Here is a 23,891-nt window from a genome sequence, read left to right as displayed (position 1 = left end):
ATTTGCAACAGTTGAGGATTGCAATGCAAATGTGAGTGTGCTATCATACCAGACAAATGCCTAGACTATTTCTATTTCTCCAGCCACACCTAAGTGGTATGCAGATTTCTCATACAAAACTTTAAAAAAAAAGACTTCAGAAGGGAATACATATTTGTCATGGGCTTTCTTGATCATCATAAAAGAATTTGATCAGTTGGCTGGGATATGTTCTACTTAGCTGTAAATTTGGGGGAGTTAATTGGAATGAACTGGATGCCAAATTTATTTTCTCTTTACTTGAGAAAATAAATATTTTCTCTTTACTTTACTTTACTGAGAAGGTCCAGCTGGAATATACATTAACCTACAGGGAATGTATGTGCAAGCACCATTCATTGCATTTCTCCTCTGGCTTCTGCTTTGTATTGTCCTAATAAGTCTCTTGATGAAGACATTCTGGGAGTCATAATGGGGAAAGGCACATCATTATTTTTACTATTATAGTATTATTATGCCATTACCTTAATGTTTACTCTGCCTCAGGCACCTGTGCCTGTCTAAGTATCTTAATATTTAAGATAAATGCATTACAGACCTCCTAGTTATCTGGTAGTTTCATTCTTTGCCATAGCAGCATTCCCATTAACAACAGAAAATGAGGCAGATTTTTCAGACAAGAACGCACACCTTGACAGATAATGATCAAGCTTCAAGCTATGCCAGTAGATTAATATCAAGCATCATTTCTTTTTGTGCCAACAGAGCTAATGAACAGTTGGTTGTCTCCCATGGGCAAATCTGCTGTCTCAAGCTTTTAGTCATGATGCTCAGTAAATTGACAGCATCTTTCGATAATGCTGAAAGTATTCTTCAAAACTGGTGAAGAATGTGCAAACGATTAGCCTATGATCTGTTTTATGAAAACTCAAGGAATGTGGCCCTCACTTTCTAATACCTCTTTGTGTTCAGAATTACTGGAGAAAGGGAAAGGGCCATTCAATATTTGTATAGCACTAAAGCCATAGGCTCTCATGCAGATCATAGGAAGTTAGGCTAAGAAATTCTTGGCAAAGAATTGGCATTTAAGCCAAGTCTAGGTCCTCATCTAAAATGGACTTAGTCATCCAACAGCCTAGTTTCCTTGGCAAGAACAACTTGCATAAAATAATTATTGCAGAAAACTGAAGCCAGAAAATCAGCATAAAATTTTCCCCAGCCCTTTTTTATTTTTCTTAGAACTTAAACCTGAGGTTCAAGTAAGGAACTGTTAAATACAGCTCTTTAATCAAACAGCAAATTAAGTCTTGCAGTCTTTATTTAACTACAGGCATTGTAAGAAGAAAATACCAAGTTGGAGTTGGCGCTGCCTGACTCAGCATTGCCATAAGCTTTACTAAGAGCTTTGTCAAAGCATTCTTGGGTGTCCTCCATCGAGGAAGAATGCTTCCTTACAGAATTTCAGGATAACCAAAGATGATGGCAGCAGATGGGAGGTTGTCATTTTGACATGTAATATTTGTGTTAGTTTGCTCCAACAGCCATTGTAGGGAAAACGACATCAAGTTAGAAAGTGCCACCCAGTGCCACTCTTGTCTCACATTGGTTGAAAACCAAATTCTATTCAAGTGCAGGTTAGCTCTTGGCTGCCATTGCTGTATTTCTCAGTCTAATTCAGAATAGAGCAGCTGAGTGCCCAAGGATCCATTATGCTGCAGTTCCAGAAGAATTTAGAAACCCAGGCTTCAGTTTATATTGTGCTATGTCTCTGGAAATGTCAACCTACATGGAAGTTAGCAAACTTTGCTGTTACACCAATGTCCACACACAGTTCTGTGAAACAGTCTCTCCCCACATCTAGAAACAAGTGCAACTACTGTACAAATCCCATTCTAATGTAATGCATTAGAAGTCCAGGCAGTAACAAATCTGTGTTATATTGCAGGATTACACATCCTTTGATGCTTAGCTCTGGGATGCATGCACCAGGCCTCCCACACCCGGGCATCACATCTCCATCTGGGAAACAAGAAATGGATCATTACGACCGAAGCATGTAAGTAGCCAAGAACTGGGTTGAAGATTTATAGGTACTGTGCCACTTATTTATATGTTGCATTTATATGCTGCTGAATCTTTAAGACTTACAGCAACACAGTAAGACACAATAAACTTTCCACCAGAAAATAAATGTACTACTATGCACAACAAAGACATAACAATGTAGTTTTCAATTTACAACCATTTGTTCAGCCACCGTTTGAAGTTACAGTGGTGCTGAATGTATGGTACTTATGAATGGTCCTCGAAATTGTAGACATTGCAGAGCTCCTGTGATCATCTATGGAAGTCTGGCCACATTTATGACTGCAGGGACACTTACCCCAGCCTTCCTTTTTTTCTTTCCCCCATTCCTGCCCTTTCGTTTGCCCTGGACAGCAGCACTCCTTGGCAGTGGTGGCAACCCTGGGGCTGAAGTAGAGGCCTACGGTCTTCAGCAATTTCAGTCAGCTGGTCCCCCTCCCAGCCTCTAATTCAGTTCAAGCCCACAACTGGTGGCACAGCTCAAAGCTCTTGCTACCCCACACTCCGCAGTTCCTGCTATACCCATCTTTTCCCTCCTGCTAAAAAGGTGTGCTTAGCCTGCCCTATGTGAGGCAGCATCTGACTCTGCTAGGCCTTCTTCTAGAGTCTACTCACACTATCCTTCAAAAAGCTCATGCTGTTCTTATAATGCTTCAGGATGCCTCAGAGGCTTTTCAAAGGTTTTGTGAAGCATCAGAAGAATGGTGCAAATGATTTGGAGAACAGCAGGCATGGCCTTCTCATGAATTTTAGATCATGGGTCGCCAACCATTTGGACCCCAGGGACCACCAAACTCATAATTTTAAATCCCGTGGGCCAGAGACCCTAGGAAAATCCCCCAAAAAGTGCAGGAAAGTTTTCCATCCCGTTTTCCTATCGATCATTCTTTATTTGGGATCACAGGATACCATCTCCAGTTCCGTTCTCAGGGGGAGAGAGAGAGAGAGAGAGAAAATTTTAAATCCCATGGACCAGAGACCCTGGGAAAATTCCCAAAGAAGTCTGCAGGAAAATTCCCCATCCCATTTTCCTATCGATCGATCATTCTTTATTTGGGATCGCAGGATGCCATCTCCAGTTCCATTCTCATGGGAAGAGATAGAGAGAGACTTTTGGCTTCATGCAAGGAAAACAGCAATAGCAGAAGTCTTTCTTTCTCTCCCCCAAAATTCCGACTTGTTGCATCTTGGAGCAGGGTGCATTGCAGGGTCCCAAAGACTCATTTCTGGCAGAGTTTGGGGGAGAGAAAGAAAGACTTTTGCTGCTTTCCTTGCGTGCAGCCAAAAGCAGAAGAAGAAAGAAGCAGAAAGAAGCAGCCTGGTGGCCAGGCCAGGTGTGTGGGACGAGTGGGGCAAGTTCCCTCCTCCCTTTCCATCCTCCCCTCACTACCTCATGTTGTTTGCAATGCAAGCAATGCAAGCCTTGTGTTCCCATGGGCCATGTGGGCGGCATAGCCTGTATTATTGCTTTGGGGATGACATTTTTCTGTGGACCACCAAAATTTTCTCACGGACCACCAGAGTCCTTGGTCCACTGGTTGGTGACCACTGTTTTAGATGGTCTGGGAATTGTGCATGTTATTTGGAGAGTGGCACAAGTGACCCTCAAGGAGAAGACCTTCAAACCAGGCTGGGCACGACTAGTTAGCAGCAGGAGGAAGAAGATGACAAAAATCAGCTGAGGATAGTATGGCCAGTGAGCACAGGGAAGCAGGACTGACACAAGTGGCAGAATGCAAAGTGGCCATAAGGGCAGAGATTGGGGGAGGGGCGTTGATAAGAGGATGGGAGAATTGAAAAGGAGGCAGTTCCAAACTTAAGGGACTAGGAGGGACCAGGCTGGGAGAAGCTTGGGTCAGTTGGTAATAATGGCAATGGGGAGTGCTAGGACTGCTTTCACTAAATGTCAGATCATGCTTTATGACTACTTCATTTATCAATGGAAATTCTGGTCCCAATTACCACCATAGCTCAAGAACGACATATAATGAATAATAATTAATATCCAAGTAATAATTATTTATATCCATCCATAAAGGTGCTCCAGAAAAGTTCAGTCTGTAAAAAGTCTCTGGAAGGCTGTCTTAGACGGGGGCAGCCATGATAAAAATACAGTACTTTCTGACCTCTGCCTTCCTCACTTCACAGAACACTTGTCATAAGCTGCTTCTCCTAAGGCACGGGTGTCAAACTCACAGCGTCACATTGCCATCAGGTGACATTTCGCAACGGTTTTCACCTTCACCGAGCTGGGGTGGGCGTGGCCTGCATCTGGCTTGTGGGCTGCCAGTATGACACCTTTGTCCTAAAGGAACTTCTTCAGGTGGGAGGAATGTGGCAAGAATAGGTGGTCTGATATGTTCTCCTGGCATGCTTCCTACCAGTTTCATCTTTCGGAAGAGCAGCTGCTGCTTCTCATTTACAAAGCCAGTGTCCACAAGCCTCGTTTTAAGGGTTACAGATTGGAAGGTTGCACTCTGCTCGTTACTCATCAGACCTAATCAGGCACACATCTGTTGTAACAGTTCAAAAACAATATCTTCCGTCCTACCAGGCAAAGTAATGAACATGGCGGTTCCTACATGGATATGTCATATGTCATATTAACAAAGCAAATTAATTGAACTGGATCGATTCAATAGGATGTTTCGTAGAATATTTTGGACCATAGAGACCCCAAAATTATATCTCCAGTGATAATGTCTTAGAGTTGGCTACCATTAGAAAACATATTTTGCTCTTTTAATTGGCTCATGGGTTTTTAATCCTACACTGTCAATCCTTATTGTTTATTATTTTCTAAGAGGCTGCAGTCCTGAAGTAAGACCCTGTATTATCAATGGGTTTTTTCTCTCTTTCATATAAGGAAGTCACAATCAGAACCCAAGAGAGAAAAGGAAGCTAAGAAGCCTACCATTAAGAAGCCTTTGAATGCTTTTATGTTGTACATGAAAGAAATGCGGGCAAAGGTCATTGCTGAATGCACCTTGAAGGAAAGCGCCGCAATCAACCAAATTTTAGGAAGACGGGTAAGAGCACAAGTGGTCTGTCTTGCTTTGATTGATATATAGGCATTAGGAAAGGTTCACAGTGAATGAGTTGTTTGGTTTTTCAGAATTTCTGGATTTTAGTTGTAAACATTATTTTCAGCTGAGATATTGCTCCCATGGATTGGGAAAGAGGCTGGTGAAAGGCTCTGAAAATTATTCTCCTATGTAGGCGAATAGTCCAGCTGTATAGTGGCCTGATTGGCGTGCAGTTTGCAGTATACCAACATGCTTTTCCATAGCTGAGGTCTCTATGGTTTTGCTGCATCTTCTCCATATTTAGACTTTAACGGTCCCTGTAACTGTTTCAGTGCATTTGGATGGGCTTTGAAAATGTAATGAAATTTATAATAAAACTTCTGCACTGCTGCAGAAAGGACTGCTTAAAAAAATACAACACACACACACACACAAACATTTTGCTTTTTCCAGTTTGTTTTCGGAAGATTGTTTTGAAGTCCCTGCATCAGCAGATTATGAATTAGTTTTCATTATCCTTGACTTTCAAAACACGTCAGGAAACTCAAAATGATTATTTGTAGATTACTTTCTACATCTAAAATATTTTTCCTTCCACAAAGTACGGATCCACACAACACTGCCAACTATTGTCATTTTGGAGAAGGGATGTAACATGAGAAATGGCCTACCAAAGGCTGCTCAACTAATTTATTATAGCTGAGGAAGCTTTTTCATTTTGATTTTCAGAGACCAGTGGTATTTTAATTTACTTTTTTGGCCAATCATATAATTTAACTTTCAATTTTATCCCAAATTCTGATCTTATTTTAAATAGTAAAAATGTAAAGTGGATATATATACTTATTTATTGCATTAAAAAAGTAAAAACAATTGCTGGTGAATTTGGTCAAAATCTTCTATTCCTAAATTTGGGTGTTGTTGTTTTTTTTTAACAATGTACAAGGATTTAGTTTATTTATAGAATAAGAGATTGAATTATCTTTATTTAATAAACTTTTGCTGTTGCTTCCTCCACAGAGAACTTCAGTTTCCATAAAAACTGATAAGCACAGGCATATGCAAATGAATAACAGTGACTGTATTAGTAATTGGTGATTTGGGGATTTGAGAAACGAAGAAATGCTAAAATAAAATTGCTATTGCTGCATCTTTTTTTCCATGTTCTGGTACAGAAAACCCGTAGGTGGAAGGGGGAAATGGAGCATTACCTAATCACAAGAGTTGAAACTGTACTGTTTTTCCTGCTGGCCATTCTTCAGATTCACTGCTGTGAGATGGTGGCTATATAAATCGATGTAATTAATAAACAAATGTCTAGAAGTTGTAGTTCAGCAACATCTGCAAAGTCACCAATTCCTCATTCTGCTCTGCTATGTGGATGATTCTTCTTTCATGTGTTTATCAAGATCAGATGTATGCAACCAAATGTTTCCAAATACCATATGTAAAGTTAAGGGGTGAATCATTGGGAATATGTTGATCTTCCTTCCACCCATCTTGCATCTGTGCAATGAATTAGATGTTAAAAGAGAATTAAGATTTCTAGATATATTTTAGATCTTGCTTAAGAATGTGGCTGGTTGCTGCTGATGGGAGCTAAAATCTACCAACACCTGGAAGGCAACAGTACCCTTTTCTGATCTCAGGATGTGACAGCACTGTAAATATCTTGGGTGCTCATTGTTTTCTATGGTTCCTTTTCAGTGGCACGCATTGTCACGAGAGGAGCAAGCCAAGTATTATGAACTGGCCCGCAAGGAAAGGCAGCTTCACATGCAGCTTTATCCTGGCTGGTCTGCAAGAGATAACTATGTGAGTATTTGGGATCTCTGGTGTGGCAGAGTTTGTGTGGGACACTAGATATTTTTGCTTCATAAATAACTCCAGGCTTCTTCATCTTTGCCACTAATGGCTTTCAGTTATCTGCCTTAGTAGTTTGTCAGTGATGCCAACCCAGTGAGAGACTTCATTGAAGACTGGTTTCAAAAGCTTTAACTAGATTATCTGAACTATGAATAGTAAAGGTCATATGAAACTGGTAGAAGTGGTAGAAGAAGACCAAGCAATATTGATGACAAGAATATTTTATTTTGTATTTTACCCTGAAAATGTTCTGAGCTTAACATTGAAAAGAACTTTTCTAAGTTCAATGGGATTCTCTTTTCTGCTGCCCTGCCATCACTTTCTCACAATATATTGCAAGTCATAATTCACACATACACAAGCTCCTGCTTTCAGATGAATCTTTCTCAAGGGGTGAAGGAGGATGGAGGGGGGAAGAGAATTGACAGCAAATTGTGCTCAAGAATTAGTGGTATCACTGTCCAAGGAGTGGGAGCACGAGGAAAGGTTCTCCCATTGAGTTTAGGATGTGAATTCAATAGGTTATTATAAGCCAGAATATTGAGAGTAGATTAAAACTCTACTGTAACTGCCCTTCAGGCACTGGTTTCAGCAGGATCTTATAATGTTAACTTCAGTGCAACTCAAAAAGAGGTTCAATGTATTTAGTGCCATTATCTCTATTTGCCATGAGAATGGATGATTGTGTTTGTCCACAATTCCTCTGATTGGGTCACAGATGGACATATTGGGAATGGGGTATTCTAAAATACGTTGAGTATTTACAGTTGGGGGTTTATAAATCTGCTTTTTGATAGGTTTCTATTTTGTACGCTTCATTTTCTTTCCTAGTTTGGTTTCTTGTTTATTTATTTTGCCAATATATATGACACCCTGCTGAACCTTATCTTCCTCTTCCCTCCCCCTCATTTCCCCAGAGTGGTATTTGGGGCCTATTCTCTTAAATTGATTCCTGCTGGGATCTATCATTTCAACTTTCAGTATTTGTTTTCTCTTTGAAACAGCAGACCTGTAAGCATTTCTTTCTTTGCATAGTTTTTGCATACCTTAGCATAATTTTCCCTTTTTCATACAGCATTTTGACATTAATTGCAATTATTTCTGACTGGGTACCTCAGATTATCTAATACAGAGCTGTTGCTCCAACTCAACACATCCTTCATTTTGTTTCATTTTTATATTCTCCATTCTATCCAGATAGAATAAATAAAACATAAAGATGCTTTTCTTTCTTATATTTACACAAGATGTTATTTCCAACTTTTGAATATTGATTTTAAAAATTGTGGTATTTTCTTTCACCTTATTCTCCTTTATTCTTGTCTTCCCTTTAGCTTTTACTTGTTTCATTCTATCTCTATCCTCTTTTTTTACTCTTTTTATTTACTTTTCTCACCAACATGGTTTTGTTTTCTGTATGTTATTTGTTTTATAGTAAATATTCCTTTCCCTGGACTTTTTTCCTTAATAAATCTCTATATAGTTTTAAAAAAAAAACCTGCAGATTTTGGCTACTCATTTATCTTCTCTATTTGTCACCGTGTGGCTTCTTCTCTGCAAGAACTATACATTACTATCCTTTGCATTGACTTCCACTTATTTTATATTTTATGCCTCTGCCCATAATTTATGGTTGCCACAAGACCTGCATCTCCACACCCTTACCTTGGTTTACCCAGTGGTCAAAAATGTATTTTTTTTTCCTGAACGTTTACCTTTGACTTCTGCTACCTTTTTTTATTCTCCATCTTTTCTTTGTCCCTTTTTTGTTGTTGAGCTTGATGCTTTATGAGTAGAGGGCCATAAAACATTCTGCTATGAAATGTTCCAATCTCAAAACAGGATATTTTTCCAAATGCTCTAGGTTCACCATGTGACATTCCAAGTATTCAGAAAGTATCCAATCTTGAAATGGTCCATTCCAAAAAATGATCTCAATTATCCACAGCCAATTTTCAGATTAGAAAGAACCTGAAATCTTTGAAGCCTCCTATTTCACAGTCAAAACATTCCATTCCAAAACGTTTTGGAAAATGTGTCTTTATGAACAACCAAAATAAATGGCATCATTATAGTTGGACACACAATTAGACTGGATTTGGCATTTTTATCCACCTACTGAGTCCTTGCCAAGGACCTGGGATAGGCAGATGTTCTTGTTTAATAACATTAAAGGGATTGTTACAAGATGTACGCTCTTCCAAGTAAAGCTGTCTCTTGCAATTGACTGATGGTGACTTTGTCCATGCTGATAGTGTTCAAGTGATGGTTCAGAATTTGGAATTGTGCCTGAGGTGCCTATTACTATTGGTACTGTCATTGCTTTCTTTTGCCACAGCCTTACTTCTTTCTGCAGGTCTTTGTATTTTGTGATTTCTCTCCAATTCTTCCTCTTCTATTCCGTTTCCAGGTATTGCAATATCTACTATCCAGATTTTTTAGTCTTTTCTATCAGTTGTTTAGTCTGGAGTGTTGTGTGACAAATGCTTATCTGTTTAAATTCTGAAGTTTCAGAGGACTTTAGCTTCTTAATTTGTTATTAATTTGTCTGTTTTATTGTGCCATCAGTACTTGTTTGCAGGCAAGTGGTATTTCTTACAGATATTCCAATGCACCATTGTTGCTATTTTGTCATCCCATTGTTTGTGGTCAGTCTACACAATCTTCTTGAAGCAACCAATTAGTTGGTCCCCGGTTTCTTCAGCTTCTTTGCAGGGACAGCATTTGTTCTCTATTGCCATCTTCTCAATTCTGGCTTTTGTTCTTAAAGTGTGATCTTGTACAGCCAGAATTGTCTCTTTTTTCTGCACTTAGCCATTACCTGATCATGTTGTTATCTGCCTTTGCCTGCTGCTTTTTTTGTGCGTCCTGGCCATGTAATATTTTGCCTTGCTATGTCTCTTTTCTATTTTTTTTTATTTGATTTTTCTTGTAGGCCAGTTTGGTATCTTTGGCATTTAGTAAACTTTCATAGTATACTAGCTTCAGTGCCTCTGCTTCACTGTCTTTCCAATATTCTTCTAATGCCCTTTTCCAATTTTTTGACTGCCTGTGCATGTCCTTGCATCATTCCATGCTCACCTACGCTCCTTGGTAAGTAGACGGCCACAGAATGTTACAAGGACACCAGACAGTTGAAAAAGAGAAGAGGGGCATTGGAAAATTATTTGAAGGACAGAGAAGAAGACATTATTCAGCGCTCCTTCACTTAAATGGGATTGGGCATTAAAAAGGCTAAATTTCTCCTGTCAAGACTGCCTCAAGAATATTCAAACTATGTAAGTGACAATAAAGGCTACATCCTTTTTTGGTGTTAAGCAAATGTTTAGATGTGATGCCTGACTAAGATACTTAATTTTTGTGTGGGGAAAAATAAGCAATTGCTTTAAGGTGGATCTTCACCTTGAAATTGTATAAGGATTTAATTTTTTAAACATCTCTTTATTCATTAATTGATTGCTGTCATCAAGAAACTATTTATTTCCTCCTCATGCTGACAATATAAAATTGGTTAAAAAAATAATCAGGCAATAAGAAGAATTTTTGTATTTTAAATTTACACGAGTTTGAATTAGATTGCACGCATTATAAATAATGAAAATTACAATAGGGAAAAGGAGAAATACTTTGGTAGTATTCTCAAAGTAAATAATAATCAGAAATTAATATTTCATGTATAATTATTAGTATAAATGATTTCTCTCTCTCTCAACAATATGCTTTACCGTATTATTCTTGTATGTGAATATTATAACTGCATTCAGGCAGTTTAATATTGCTAGATTTAAATTGTCCTTAGTCCAGAGAAATTGCTGCAGGCTTTCATGCAGATAGCCCTTGCTTAAGGACTCTTGCCACTGAAACAGGAACTCCATCATAACATGAAGCAAGAAATCACATGACCACAACAGATCTATGACCTCACTTTTGCCATGGTTGTTAAGTGAATCACTTTTGATCATTAAGCAAGACACTACTTAAACACGATTTGTGATTTTACTGCCATTGACTCTACTTGTCAAAAGCTGGCTGTAAAGTGTACAAATGGTGATCATATGACCGCGGGGACACTGTGATGGTCATAAGTTCAAGAACCAGTGTGACCACTGTCAAACAATTGCTAAACAGGGCACTTGTTATGTGAGAATACTGCACTTTTCTTTATGCAGGTCTATGGAAGATCTAGGTCTAGGTTAATAATTTACATTGCATTTGAGGACGAACACTTCAGGGAAAATATTCCTTAGAAATCTGGATACATCTTGTGAATAGTGCAAAAGGGATGGATTTCTTTGCAGTATAATGCAACAGGGATGCACCATTGCATATTTTATAGCAGTTCACTATGCAAAAAAATGGAAAGAGACAACAGAAAGAAGATTCATATCTGGATATAGCTGCACTTGACTTCATCTTGAAATGTAACAAAGAAAAAAAATCATTAAAACAATATTCAGAAATAGATAAGCTTCACCAGGCTTCTTTAAATTTGATGGTGCCTTCCCTGATGCATATCTCAGCAGGTTGCAACACGTGACTTTGATCTCAGAAGTTAAGTATAATCATCTCTGGACAGTACTTGGAAGAGTTCCAATAAGGAATTCCAGAGTTGTTGACTAGGCTGTGAGTTTGAAAAACAAAACTAAAAGAGAGCCACAACATTTCCATAACACTGCTTAGAACATGGGTCTCCAACTTTGGCAACTTTAAGACCTGAAGACTTCAGTGCCCAGAATTCCCCAGCTAGTGAATGCTGGCTAGGGAATTCTGGGAGCTGAAATCCACAAGTAGAAGACTGCATAGATGTAGTTAATTGGTGGCAAGCTAAGTTTAGGGCTATCTACTTTTATTTACATAAATCTCTATTCCTTCTGCAAAGGATCCTGCAAAAGAACCTAAACTTTGAGGTTTTTGTCTGAATGAATCAGCATAACACACACACACACACACACACACCAAAAAAAAAAACTTTCAGAAGGAAAATGAAAAGCCCAGAAGATAAATTCCATAACTTTGGTCTGAGATTTTATGACTAAATGTAAAAGAAGGATTCTGCACATTATACCTCCAGTTCGTTTGCAATCTTTCCTTTAAATTTTCCCTGACTTCTCTGTTTACTATTTTGCTTAAAGAATCCACTTTTTCTTCAGAGGAAAAGGCAATCATTGGGTGCTGGTATGATAAAAATTGTGAATGCAATCACATGTAAGTATGCAAGTGTAGGCAGGCAAATGTCTATTTTAAATCTTGAAGAAGTACCTAATGTCATGCCCAAATTATTAGGGTCAGTTAACTATTTCAGGACAGACTAATAGTGGTATTGTGGGTAATATGTCAGACTGATGGGAGAACCTAGGTTTACATGTAATTATGGTTACTAGATGAATTTGACTGGCACGTGACTGGCAGGTGGCTTTTTACTGGCTGATGATGCTCAGAAGCAAAGAGCAGCAAAACCAGTTGGCTTAACCAATGGGTTGGTTTAACATCCCTTGCATATATAAAATCAAGGTACTGTCTTGAGATGGACAGAAGAAGTTTATGCAGGGGCTGATTTCTGCTTGCTCACATATGACTGGAAGGCTAATTGTGGAGCCCTGGAAAAATGTCTTCATTCTGATGAAAATTAACATTTAGGCAATTATGTATTTGCAGGATATTATTGTTGTTTTGCCTTTACAGCTTTTGGACTGAACAGCTAGCAGGAAGCTTGCAGTTTGGAAAGCAAAACAATGCACACTTGTGTGCATGGTCTTTTACTTACATTCGGAATCTCTCATGCCCACTCATTTTTAAAACCTTTGGAAAGGCCAATAACCGTTAAATTAACTTATATATGCCTCTATTAATTAGCACATTCCACCAAGTCAGAAGTTGATTTGTCTTTCTTGATGATCTAAAACAGTGGTCATCAACCAGTGGGCCGGGGACCACTGGTGGTCTGCAAGAAAATTTTGGTGGTCCGCAGAGAAATAGCACCCCCAAAGCAATAATCCTGGCTGCTCTGCCGACATGGCCCATGGGAACACAAGGCTTACATCGCTTGCATTGCGAACAACATGAGGCAGTGAGGGGAGGATGGAAAGGGAGGAGGGAACTTGCCCCATGCGCCTCACCTGGCCACGGGACTGCTTCTTTCCGCTTCTTTCTTCTTCTGCTTTTGGCTGCATACAAGGAAAGCAGCAAAAGTCTTTCTTTCTCTCCCCCAAACTCTGCCAGAAATGAGTCTTTGGGACCCTGAAATGCATCCTGCTCCAAGATGCAACAAGTCTCTCAAAGACTCATTCCTGGCGGAATTTTGAGGGAGAGAAAGAAAGACTTCTGCTTCTGCTGTTTTCCTTGCATGAAGCCAAAAGTCTCTCTCTATCTCTTCCCATGAGAATGGAACTGGAGATGCTATCCTGCAATCCCAAATAAAGAATGATTGATCGAAAGGAAAACTGGATGCGGAATTTTCCTGCAGACTTTTTTGGGGATTTTCCTAGGGTCTCTGGTCCATGGGATTTAAAATTATGAGTTTGGTGGTCCCTGAGGTCCAAATGGTTTGCGACTCGTGATCTAAAACACTTTAACACAACTTTCTTTAATCTGGTGTTCCAGATGAAACCAGCTTGGACCACAACTTCCAAAATGTGACTGATTTGCCAAATTCTGATCGAAAGCCAGATCCACTTCTTCCAGAAGGCACCCACTTTGGAAGATTAGCAATAGCCATAGCACTTAGAATATACCTCTTCATATTGCTTTATAGCCCTCTCTAAGTGTTTTTCAGATATTGTACCCAACAATCTAGGTCCTCATTTTACCGATCTCAGAAGAATGGAAGGCTGAGTCAACCTGGAGCCAGTAAGAATTGAACTCCTAACAGTGAGCAGTGAATTAGCCTGCAGCACTCTGCAGTCTAAGCATTGTGTACCATAGCTCAGGCAAAAAGACAGACTTTTATCTCCATAGTATGGATTCAGAACAGTTTGTGGACTGACCATACTAGTCTTATTCTTAATGTAACAATGCTTATCAACATGACCAGCCGACTTAAGATCATGCATGTCTTTCACTCTTTAGTCAGAAATGCTATGATAAGAATTATAGTTCTTTTTTACAACATCATTTTTCCTCACATCTGTCAACAGGAAGGGAGAATTGCTATTAAAAGTGGTAAATCTTAGAAAATATTCTGTCATATCCTTGAACCTTTTATTGGCAAGCAGCAAACTTCATTAGTTGATAGATTCAGTCAACATATGTTTGTTTCAATTGTAGGAGTCCTAAAAAAAAAACCCCAACTACTACTACTACACTTTGTCTTCTTATTGGGCACAGTTTCTTCCTATTTATCATTTAGGGAGTCATGGCCTGTCTCACGTTCTTTTTCATCCTTCTGAACATCCACAGTCGGAATTTGAAGGAACTGAGTATTGTTTCTGACTTCTAGTGGAGGCTATATTTTCATTTTTTGCTCTTGGTTTTTACTTTCACCCAGTGCATTTGATAGTGCCTTTTCCTCTGTCTACTTCTTTTTTAAAAAACTATGGAGCTTCCTTTCTTAAAGGGTAGCAATTTGAGCTCCAATTCCATGGCTTTTTCTCAAGGCTTGCCATACATTTGCATTTGCTGCAAATGTATTCCAGCTTGTTTTCAGAAAGGAAGACAAATACCACAAACGTTGCAGGTCACAATTGCAAATTCTTGTTTGTTGGTCTTCAGGTTATCTTCATAAAGCGCTTCAAGTAGAAAGGCTTTTATTTTGTTGTTGTTCCTTAGGCTCTTACATTATTCAAGTACAATTGGCTTAGAGGTAAATTGATCAGAGTCTCCCACAAGACTCTCCAGGCAAACTAGTTTACTAATCTTGCACAACCTGCCATCTTTCATTAAAATGTTTCTGTGGATTTTTAAGATTGATTACTATCATTTTAAAAAAACCCCAAAGCATTATTAAATTACCCCAAATTAATCAGAGGTTTTTCTTTTGTGGAAAGAAGGGAAGGAATAATTAATAAGGAGGCATTAGTATAATAAATATATTTTACAGGTAAATTTTATTATTTTGAAAAGTGGTGGACAGTAGAAGCATTGGGCAACAGAGAATTTGGGGAGGAGGAAAATACAATGCAATAGATTATTATTTATATCTACTACCCGTGCCCCAAAAGGATCCTTATCTTACAGCTTTTTGCAGTAGAAGACATGGCTGCAGTATTTTCCGCACTTGGGGGTGGGGAAGCAAAAACGGTGTGTATCATGAGTTTTTAGAAAGCAGAAATTAGTATCTCATAGTAACTGTTTTATGTTCTCATCTACTGAACATAATTTTAGACCTCAGGTCTGTGCTCATCCACGTGGCATCAAATCTCAGCACAGACTCAGTAAAACTGACTTCTAAATAAATATCACATGCTATTCAAGGGTATTCATTAATAAATATATGTAGTGAGGGCGGGAATACAACTCATCCACTGACCTGGCAAAGATGTATATATTTTAAGTCCAAAGTTAAAATTGTGATAAAAGTGTTTGAAACTTTTTCTGGGGCTACTTTACTTTCGGCTCCATGTCCAATGTAAAATTGGATTAAATAAAAGGTTTAGATTAGAGAAAACAAACAAAATCTTCCCGATATATAATTCTGTCTACTATTCTTTAACCAAGTAAGACTTCATGTTCAGCATTCATATGCTTGCATAAAATACATGCAATTTCCAGCAGAAGGCAAATGATTTGTTTTAGTAAACCGTAATAGTGAATTCAGTCTTTGCCTGGGATGTGGTAATGGTGTCCTGCATACTTCCTGATGTGTTCATATGCTTATTTTTTCCCTGCTGTCCATAGCTGCTATTTTAACCCTTTACCCCTTGCTCTTCAGTCTTCTTCAGGCTCTCCATCCCGTGATCACATACAGTTTAATTCAGGGCCCCTGGAATTCAGCAGCACTTCCTGGCCAGCTTCTGCGGCAAGGGTAAGCGAATTCTGCAGCAAATGTCATTCTGCATTATGGCAGTGAGAGTCTGAAACCATCTGCCACTCATGCATCCACCTAACCCAGCGTTGGCTGCAGAATTCCAGGAGCCCTGAGCTTTTCCATGGCCATAGAATTGCTCATTGGCTTTGGAATTTCTTCATTGAGAGGGGACAATCAATATGCCATATGATTTTTCAGATGGCTAACTTGTGTGTCAGTGGAAGTGGGTTGACACTCTATGCCAGCACTTTTGTTGTTTGTGAGATGAATACATCAGAGTTTTGATATTTAATCAAAACTCTGGAATTACAGCAGGTTTCTACTTCTCCATTTATACCCTTTCCTATATTATTCTGAGAGGATAAAACAGAAGGCCGCCATTTTGAATCCCCCGGGCCCAAAAATTAATTGCTGTAAATCATGTTCCTCATTGTATGTCTTGGGAGGGTAATTTAGAGAAAATGCTTAGGTTTATAAGTTGGACAATAGGTAGCAGAAACAATGTACTTATACCAGTCTTTTCGTATTAGTTTTACATTGCATTGGACATGATTGAAGTTGGAAGTGAAGACCCGGAAATGAGAAAGCAGCATTTCAATATTCAATTTTCTAAGTGGCAAATACCTTCTTGTACATACATGCATAAATATACACAGAATGCAGCAAGTAAGCAATAGGTTGTTCAGTTAAGAGGAAATTATAGTTTCTGAGGTACAATTGCATCTTTAATACTATAAAAACTTCCCTTCTTGGGCAGATCAGCGGTCATTTAGTCCAGCGTACTGTTTTTTAGAGCAACAGGATGGATGCTTACAAGAAGACTACAACCAGGAAAAGTAACCTGTATATTGGCTACACCAAGGTGAATAATAAACACAGATAATACCCGATTGCAGTCCCCAGCATTTGGGGCTTATCAGTGTATATCATTGATATTGATGTAGTGGTTAACCTTAGAAACCAGGAGGGTTGAGTTTTAGTCCTACCTTAGACAAAAAGCTGTCTAGATGCCCTCAGCTCTAGGAACCAGACAATGGCAAACTATTTCCAAGAAACCTTGCCAAGAAAACTTGTCTAAGCAGTTGCTAAGAGTCAGCACTGACTCCAAGGCATCCCAGAAACATATACAAGCACCCAAGTTCATCATCCAAAACAACATAAGTATTTACATATTAATGGTGGTAGCTGGTGCTTTCTAGCTTTAATCTTTCCTTTTTACAGAATTCCTTCTCTTCCTGTGCCACCTTCATATTATATCATTGCAAATTTATATAGCTTTCTGTCTCATCCAACATAACATTCAATCTGAAACATCCGCACCACCATTATCATTTTCATAATCCAAAGCCTATAAACAGAACAGTACAAAGTAAAAAAAAATTATGATAACAGTTTTAATACTGTACTTTTCCTTTGGGAAAGTATTCTTATACTCTCACTGACAAGTGATGCCCTCTTGTGGAAGTAATGTTCTTGACATCTAAAAGTATGCTTTTGGATTTTTCCTTTGGCTACCTAGTGGAAGGACTAAAATTTTAATTAGGAAAACAGTGCTGAAAAAAAATGAGACAGCCTTGGTATAGTCCACTACTAGCAGGGGTGGGATTCAACATTTTTAACAACCGGTTCTGTGGGCATGGCTTAGGTGGTGGGCATGGCTTGGTGGTCATGTGACTGGGTGGACATGGCTTGGTAGTCATGTTATTGGATGGGCGTGGCCAACTCAATATCACTCACATCGAGGCACACATCTCCTTGCCTGGCCTCTCATCACTGTGGGGATGCTGCAACAGTCGTAAGTGTGAAAAATAGTCATAAGTCACTTTTTTCAGTGCCATTGTAATTTTGAATGGTCACTCCACACATGCAAAGTACCAGCAAAGGAGGGAAAAATAACTCCAGAGAAGTTCCTGAGACAGGAAGTCTAGTCCTGCCAAGAATGTAATAAAGGTTAACGGAGAGGCAGTTTCTGTAAGCAACACCAGAATGTTTCCTTCCTGCCTTCCTTACGGGATTAGTCCAGTAATTTCTTCTAACAATTGGTTCTCCAAACTGCTTAGAATGTTAACAACTGGTTCTAGCGAATAGGTGCGAACCTGTAGAATCCCACCCCTGACTACTAGACTCCCTTAACTATTCCTGCCATATGAAACCTTCAAATTTTTATGAGTCCAAAGCTCCACGCCTTTTAAACTGTGCTGCCACTGGTTTTTCACTGAAAAACTTCAGCTTGAATGGTATAATTTGCAAGGTTCAGATTTTGGGAACATGGCTTCTTCCCTCCTTAATGCATCCTCTGCTTCTGGCATTCCTTGCCAGCATCCTGGATTGACCTTCTCCCCATCCACACTACTAGGTAGAATCTCCAATGGTGAAAATTTGGAATGGAGGGGTAAAGGGGAAAAATGCTTATAAAATGCTTTGATGGGAACTACTTTTTGGCTGGCAGAGAAGTAGCAGCTGAACTTTAATTAAAAGTGTCTGATCAGATTTTATTTGAATGAAATGCAATCTGCGAAGGCACTTGAGGAGCACATCAATATTCCCTCTGGGATAATAGTTGCCATCTTCATGCGCCAGGATGTTTGACTCAGGCCTCTAAAAGGAAACACACACACACACACACACACACACACACACACATCCCGTCACCGTGTACTTTTTAAATATAGCACCTAGGAATACTTCCACCTTCTTTCTATGAGATTATAAATTTTTCAATGTTGGAAAGAAAGCCCCACTTTTAGGCCTTGACTTGCCTTATGATTTTAAGCACAAGGGCCTTTCCAAATCAAGGCTGTTGGTTTTCATTAAGAACGTCAGTCTATATTTTCACTGCATTTCCATTGTACAGCTGAAATGTAGTTTTGTGTCACAATTTAACCATGGAGTTTTCCAGTTAGCAATAACCACCAACTTCGTTTTAATTGTGGGCTTTGGGAGTTTTGCAGTAACTTGGCCTCCTGATGCAAGCAAAATCAGTACTGTATGGGTAGAAGTGTGGGGAAAACACAATCTGGTTTGATTTTGCCTGCTTTCATCAGGGAAGCGGGTTTTTTGTGCCTGGTTAATGACAAACATATTTAAATGTTGTTTGAACTTAAAATGGAACAGTCTTTGTTTTGTCCAAAATTGCAGTTGCATCTCTGGCAGTTAAACAAAGGCTAAACATATTTACTCCACAGTAAGCTATACTCAGTGGGAGCTTGTTCTTAGCAAAATATCCTTTGGACTAGGCAGCCCAAACCTACAAGGTTGCTTGCCTTTTAAGCTGCTAGTGGTTATAGATTTTATACTCCAGAGAATGGAAGTTAATATAATTAAAACGTTAGTATGTTAGCATGATACATATGAAAATACAAACAGACCCTAGCTCTAGGGCAGATGTCTTCATTTGTAAGCGGATTTGAAATAGTTCTTCAGTCTGAAGTTGAATATTTAAATGTTGAATTATACTATTTTATTTTGTTGTGCTCTACTATAAACTGAAACAAATTTCTTTCTATCCCATTACCTTCCCCATTTTGCTCCTGGATTTTTAAAAGACTTTTTCAGCAGATAAAAGTATTTTGTTTCACTGGGGGAGAAATTGTGCACGTGATGCAGATCAGCAGTGCCTCAGCATGCCTGCAAGGGCAATCCTTTAGTTATCCAGGCACAATCATCTTCTGCATTCATTGCCAGCTGCTTTTCTCCATCTCTCCTGGAAGAAAATGGTTCAGTTCCAGCGTACCTCTGGTGGAAGATGTGTAATTGAAAGGTTGTGCATCTTCCACTATCCAAATCGGGCCATTGTGTGGCAGCAATATCACTTTGGAAACAGTGTGACTTTGCAATAGGATTCTTGTGTCAACCATTAACCAGTTCAAATGTCTGATATCCCACGAGTATGGCCTACAATAAGCAGGTTCGATGTGCCAGTTTAATGCATTAGACTTTAGCAGATTGGGAAACAGATGTCTGTTAATCCCTCGAAAATCATGAAAGTGACAAGGTCAAATTGATCTCATTGAAACATCAGTTAAGATCTTAATATACAATAACTTTAATAGCAACTATGAGCTCCCAATAAAGAGAATGTTGTGTGTCATCAAGAAACATGGACTACAGGTAGTCTTCGACTTATAATGCTTCATTTAGTGAACATTCAAAGTTCCAACGGCACGGAAAAATGTGAGTTACGGCCATTTTTCAATGTTACAACCTCTGCAGCACCCCCATGATCATGAGATCATAATTCAGATGCTTGGTAACTGATTCATACTTATGACCGTTGCTGGGTCCCAAGGTCATGTGATCACTTTTTGCCACATTCTGACAAGCAAAGTCAATGGGGAAGCCAGATTCACTTAGCAACTGGGTTACTAACTTATCAACTGCAATGATTCACTTAGCAACTGTGGCAAGAAATGTCATAAGATGAAGCAAAACTCACTTAACAAATGTTTCACTTAACAACAGAAATGTTGGGTTCATTTGTCAAGGACTACCTGTAGTGTAACGCTATGGTATATGTTGCTGTATGATACATCTCTCAATTGTAATTATGATGGACAACTGAGGCAGCAAGGTAGAAAGGTTAGACAAAAACTGTCCAGACCTCACAGTAAAGAGGGAGAGATTTTTAGCACTTTATTTTCCTCTGTATAGAAAAGATCTCTCTGTATTATTGGTATGGGTATTGGTATGGGTATATCCTTATTAACCCAATTATCTCTCTTACTGCAGTTGGAGCTGCTGCTATCAAACATCCTTCTCCTCCTTTAAGATAGTATATAGAAGTTTCAAAAATCTGGGTTTATAACAATTAGTTAAAACACTGCTTCCCAACTGTAGTCTAGACTCAATGGTTCATTCATAGCTTGATTTTTGATGGAGTAGAAAACTTGAATCAAACATTACAATCAGGGCCATAAAGATAACTACTTCTATTTAACTACCTCCTATCTACCCACATATTTATCATCTATATCTGTCTGCCTGTTTGTCTGTCTATCTATCCATCCATCCATCCATCATCTACCTTTCTATCTATCATGTATCTATATCTGTCATCTATTACACTAGTATCAAACTCGCTGCTTCACATTGCCGTCACGTGACATTTTGTGACACATCTGGCCCAGGGGCCACCAGTTTGACACCCCAATCTATTTTATCTATCATCTCTATCATCTATCAATCAATCAATCAATCTACCTACATCTATCTATCTATCTATTTATCTATCTATCTATCTATCTATCTATCTATCTTTCTATCTATCTCAATCATCTATTTGCTGACCACCTCACTGTTACAGTGACTCTGGCGTCTTAGGACATTTTTATCATATTTTGAAAGTAAGAAGTGCTTTCATTATGCATCTTTGGAATATAGTCAGTAAGAGTCAACATGCTGTGTGTTTGAATGTTTGATGAATGGGGCCATCTTACTTTAGCAAATAAGGAATTTGGAAAAAAAACCCAAAATCTTTAGTGATAAAACTACAGCAGGAAAATTGGGAGAAGGGGAGCTGTGTTGCATTAGTTCCTATACTTCTTCACCAAATTCTCTTTCTAAACAAAATTAGCTTGTTTTGTTCAATTTATGATTTATTTTCTCTTCCTCCTTTTTTAAATCATAGGGTAAAAAGAAAAGACGAACAAGAGAAAAGCAGCAAGATTCCAATTCAGGTAAACCTCCTGGTGTAAAATCTAGCACATTATCTGGTTTCTGATCACTTCATTTACATTGGTAAGACATTAGGCAAACAATATGTCTTCCAGGAAGTGTAGTCATGAGTTATTATTGGGACTATTTATGCTTTACTGTCTGCACTAATCTTTCTAACTTTACTGCTATCTACAATTATATATTATATCTGTGATGACAATATCAACAGACCAAAAGTAACTCATGTTAACTGCAGATTGAAGTACCAAGTTAATCCCATCTTCTTGCCTAAACAGTCTCTTAAATTTGTGGCTGTTTCAGGTTTTTTCAATAACAAATGAGGAAAGCGCAAGTTAAAACATTTATGAAACATTTGACTTCCAATCTAACAGCTTGTTTTTGCAACAATTACCCAAATATACATAAGGAATTGTTTTGAGGTCAAAGGGCTCCATTAAAAAAAAAAGTTGGGGGAAGTACATTATCAGGAACCTGAGGGGATTCAAAGAGAAAAAACATGTAATAAAAGATATTTTAAAATGGATTAAATAAAATTCTGCCTTGGCAAAACTTGCCAGATCCTGCTTTTATAACTATCTATATTGTGAAAAAGTAGGTTTTTATGGTGTATGTTTTTCCTTTGTATTCAATTTAGATTAGTTGCTACAGTATTTTTAAAACATATATAGAAACTTTCAATAAGCACAAAGGTCTTTGTTTAGGGGATTAGAAATAATTAACAGGCATGATGCCTGTAACAATAATAACAGTTTCTAAGAAGGGCATAAAACCTTAACAGATGTATTCTCATATATGCTTTTTTAATATTAGTTTTTCCTTAAAATTATTATTCACATATTAAAATATAATTAATCCATTTTGTCATTAGATACAGCATTTGGGAAGATACCAATGAGAAAGAAAATCAGATTAATTCCAAAACATTTCTTAAATTTAATTTATATTATGCACATTTTAAATCTTGAATTCATTCTGGGTAATGAACATTAGTCAATTTCTCTTTATGACTCTTGAGCCCTTGAGAAAAGAGTAAAAATAAAAATCATTTGCAAATTTTCAACAGCAAGAGGAAAGGACCCCACCAAAGCTTTTGGAATATAAGTTTCCCATACATACTAGCCATCTAATACTGGCTATTGTCTTGTATACTTTGTTCTAACAGTCACATAATTTTGTAGGTTTGTAGGTGACACATGAGTTTGGAATCCCTGTTACCAATAAAAACAATGGATTCCTATAGAAATTAACTGAGGCAGCCATTTTTTGGACTAAGCATCTATGCGCTAAAAAATGTATACAGTTGTCAAACAGTAGTAGTATATACCCATGTGAAAGCTGTGTGTATAGCAATAGCACTTAGTTATATACCACTTTACAATGCTTTACAGCCCTTTCTCAGCGGTTTACATTGTCAGCATATTGCCCCCAATAACCTTGGCCACTTTACCAACCTTGGAAGGATGGAAGGCTGAGTCAACCTTAAACTGGTGAGACTCAAATTGCCGAATTGCTAGCTGATGATCCCGTATCCCACCAGATCATAATAGCTGGGTAGGCTGGATCTCCAAGAGCTATAGTTCAGCAACATCAGAAGGGCTACACTCCTACTTCTGATCTAGACTGTAGCTAAGTATCATTAATTTCTAAGTGATTTCTTGCTCTCTTTTTTTCCTAACCTGTTTGTTTAACAATAAGGATTTGGCACATAGGATGTCGCTAAGTTACTTCTTCATAGGGAAGAATATAACAAAATTCTAACATAAAAAGACCTGCTTGCTTGCTTGGCAGAATTTCAGATCTAATCAAACCTAAAGGAAGCTTTCAGATATTCTCTAAAAAATGCATAGGTTGAAACACAAAAGTGATCAAAATGAAATAAATAATAAAACCCTAGTATTTTATACTACTGATCTGCAATTTCATTTTCCTAATTATTGCATTCGTGCCCTATTTGTTTAACACTCACTTTTTTGGGGGGAAAGATGATGTTAGTAGACATTTATGGTGAAGAATTAAGTTTACGTGGCCTATTTAGTTTTGTCTTCAGCAGCTAAATCGACGTTGCATCTTTTCTTCCTTCTCCTGCTCTTGCTGCTGTTTGTCTTGCCCATTCAATACGCATGCTTCTTGTTCAGATCCTGCCTCTCCTAAGAAATGCAGAGCTCGTTTTGGCCTCAACCATCAAATGGACTGGTGCGGCCCATGCAGGTGTGTATCGGGAACTTTCGCTTTGCAGCCCTGCTTCTTACCACAAAGATGGTTGTACTCCATTTTGATTTATCTCCCTTGCATCATTT

At 38.3% G+C, this 23,891-nt stretch overlaps 1 protein-coding gene across 12 annotated transcripts in view; it reads left to right on the top strand.

Moving 5' to 3' along the window:
* The window catches only part of TCF7 (transcription factor 7), a 153,217-nt gene that overhangs the window by 121,092 nt on the left and 8,234 nt on the right, over positions 1–23,891 (top strand). For 4 of the 12 annotated variants that reach the window (XM_087924379.1, XM_087924382.1, XM_087924376.1 and 1 more), the window contains 5 exons: positions 1,925–2,035; positions 4,931–5,093; positions 6,798–6,905; positions 15,823–15,915; positions 21,545–21,593. In XM_087924379.1, coding sequence (XP_087780505.1) covers positions 1,925–2,035; positions 4,931–5,093; positions 6,798–6,905; positions 15,823–15,915; positions 21,545–21,593 — 524 coding nt within the window. Of the gene's footprint in view, positions 1–1,924; positions 2,036–4,930; positions 5,094–6,797; positions 6,906–15,822; positions 15,916–21,544; positions 21,594–23,729; positions 23,803–23,891 lie in introns of all 12 variants that reach the window. The other 8 variants (XM_087924384.1, XM_087924386.1, XM_087924380.1 and 5 more) reach the window with 3 other exon arrangements.

Source organism: Pseudonaja textilis, chromosome 2 (genome assembly GCF_049901715.1).
Source record: "Pseudonaja textilis isolate UNSWEBS1 chromosome 2, rPseTex1.2, whole genome shotgun sequence".
NCBI classification, from domain to species: Eukaryota; Metazoa; Chordata; class Lepidosauria; order Squamata; family Elapidae; genus Pseudonaja; species Pseudonaja textilis.
Note: the sequence above shows the minus strand (reverse complement) of the source record. Positions and strands in the feature narration are given on the sequence as shown.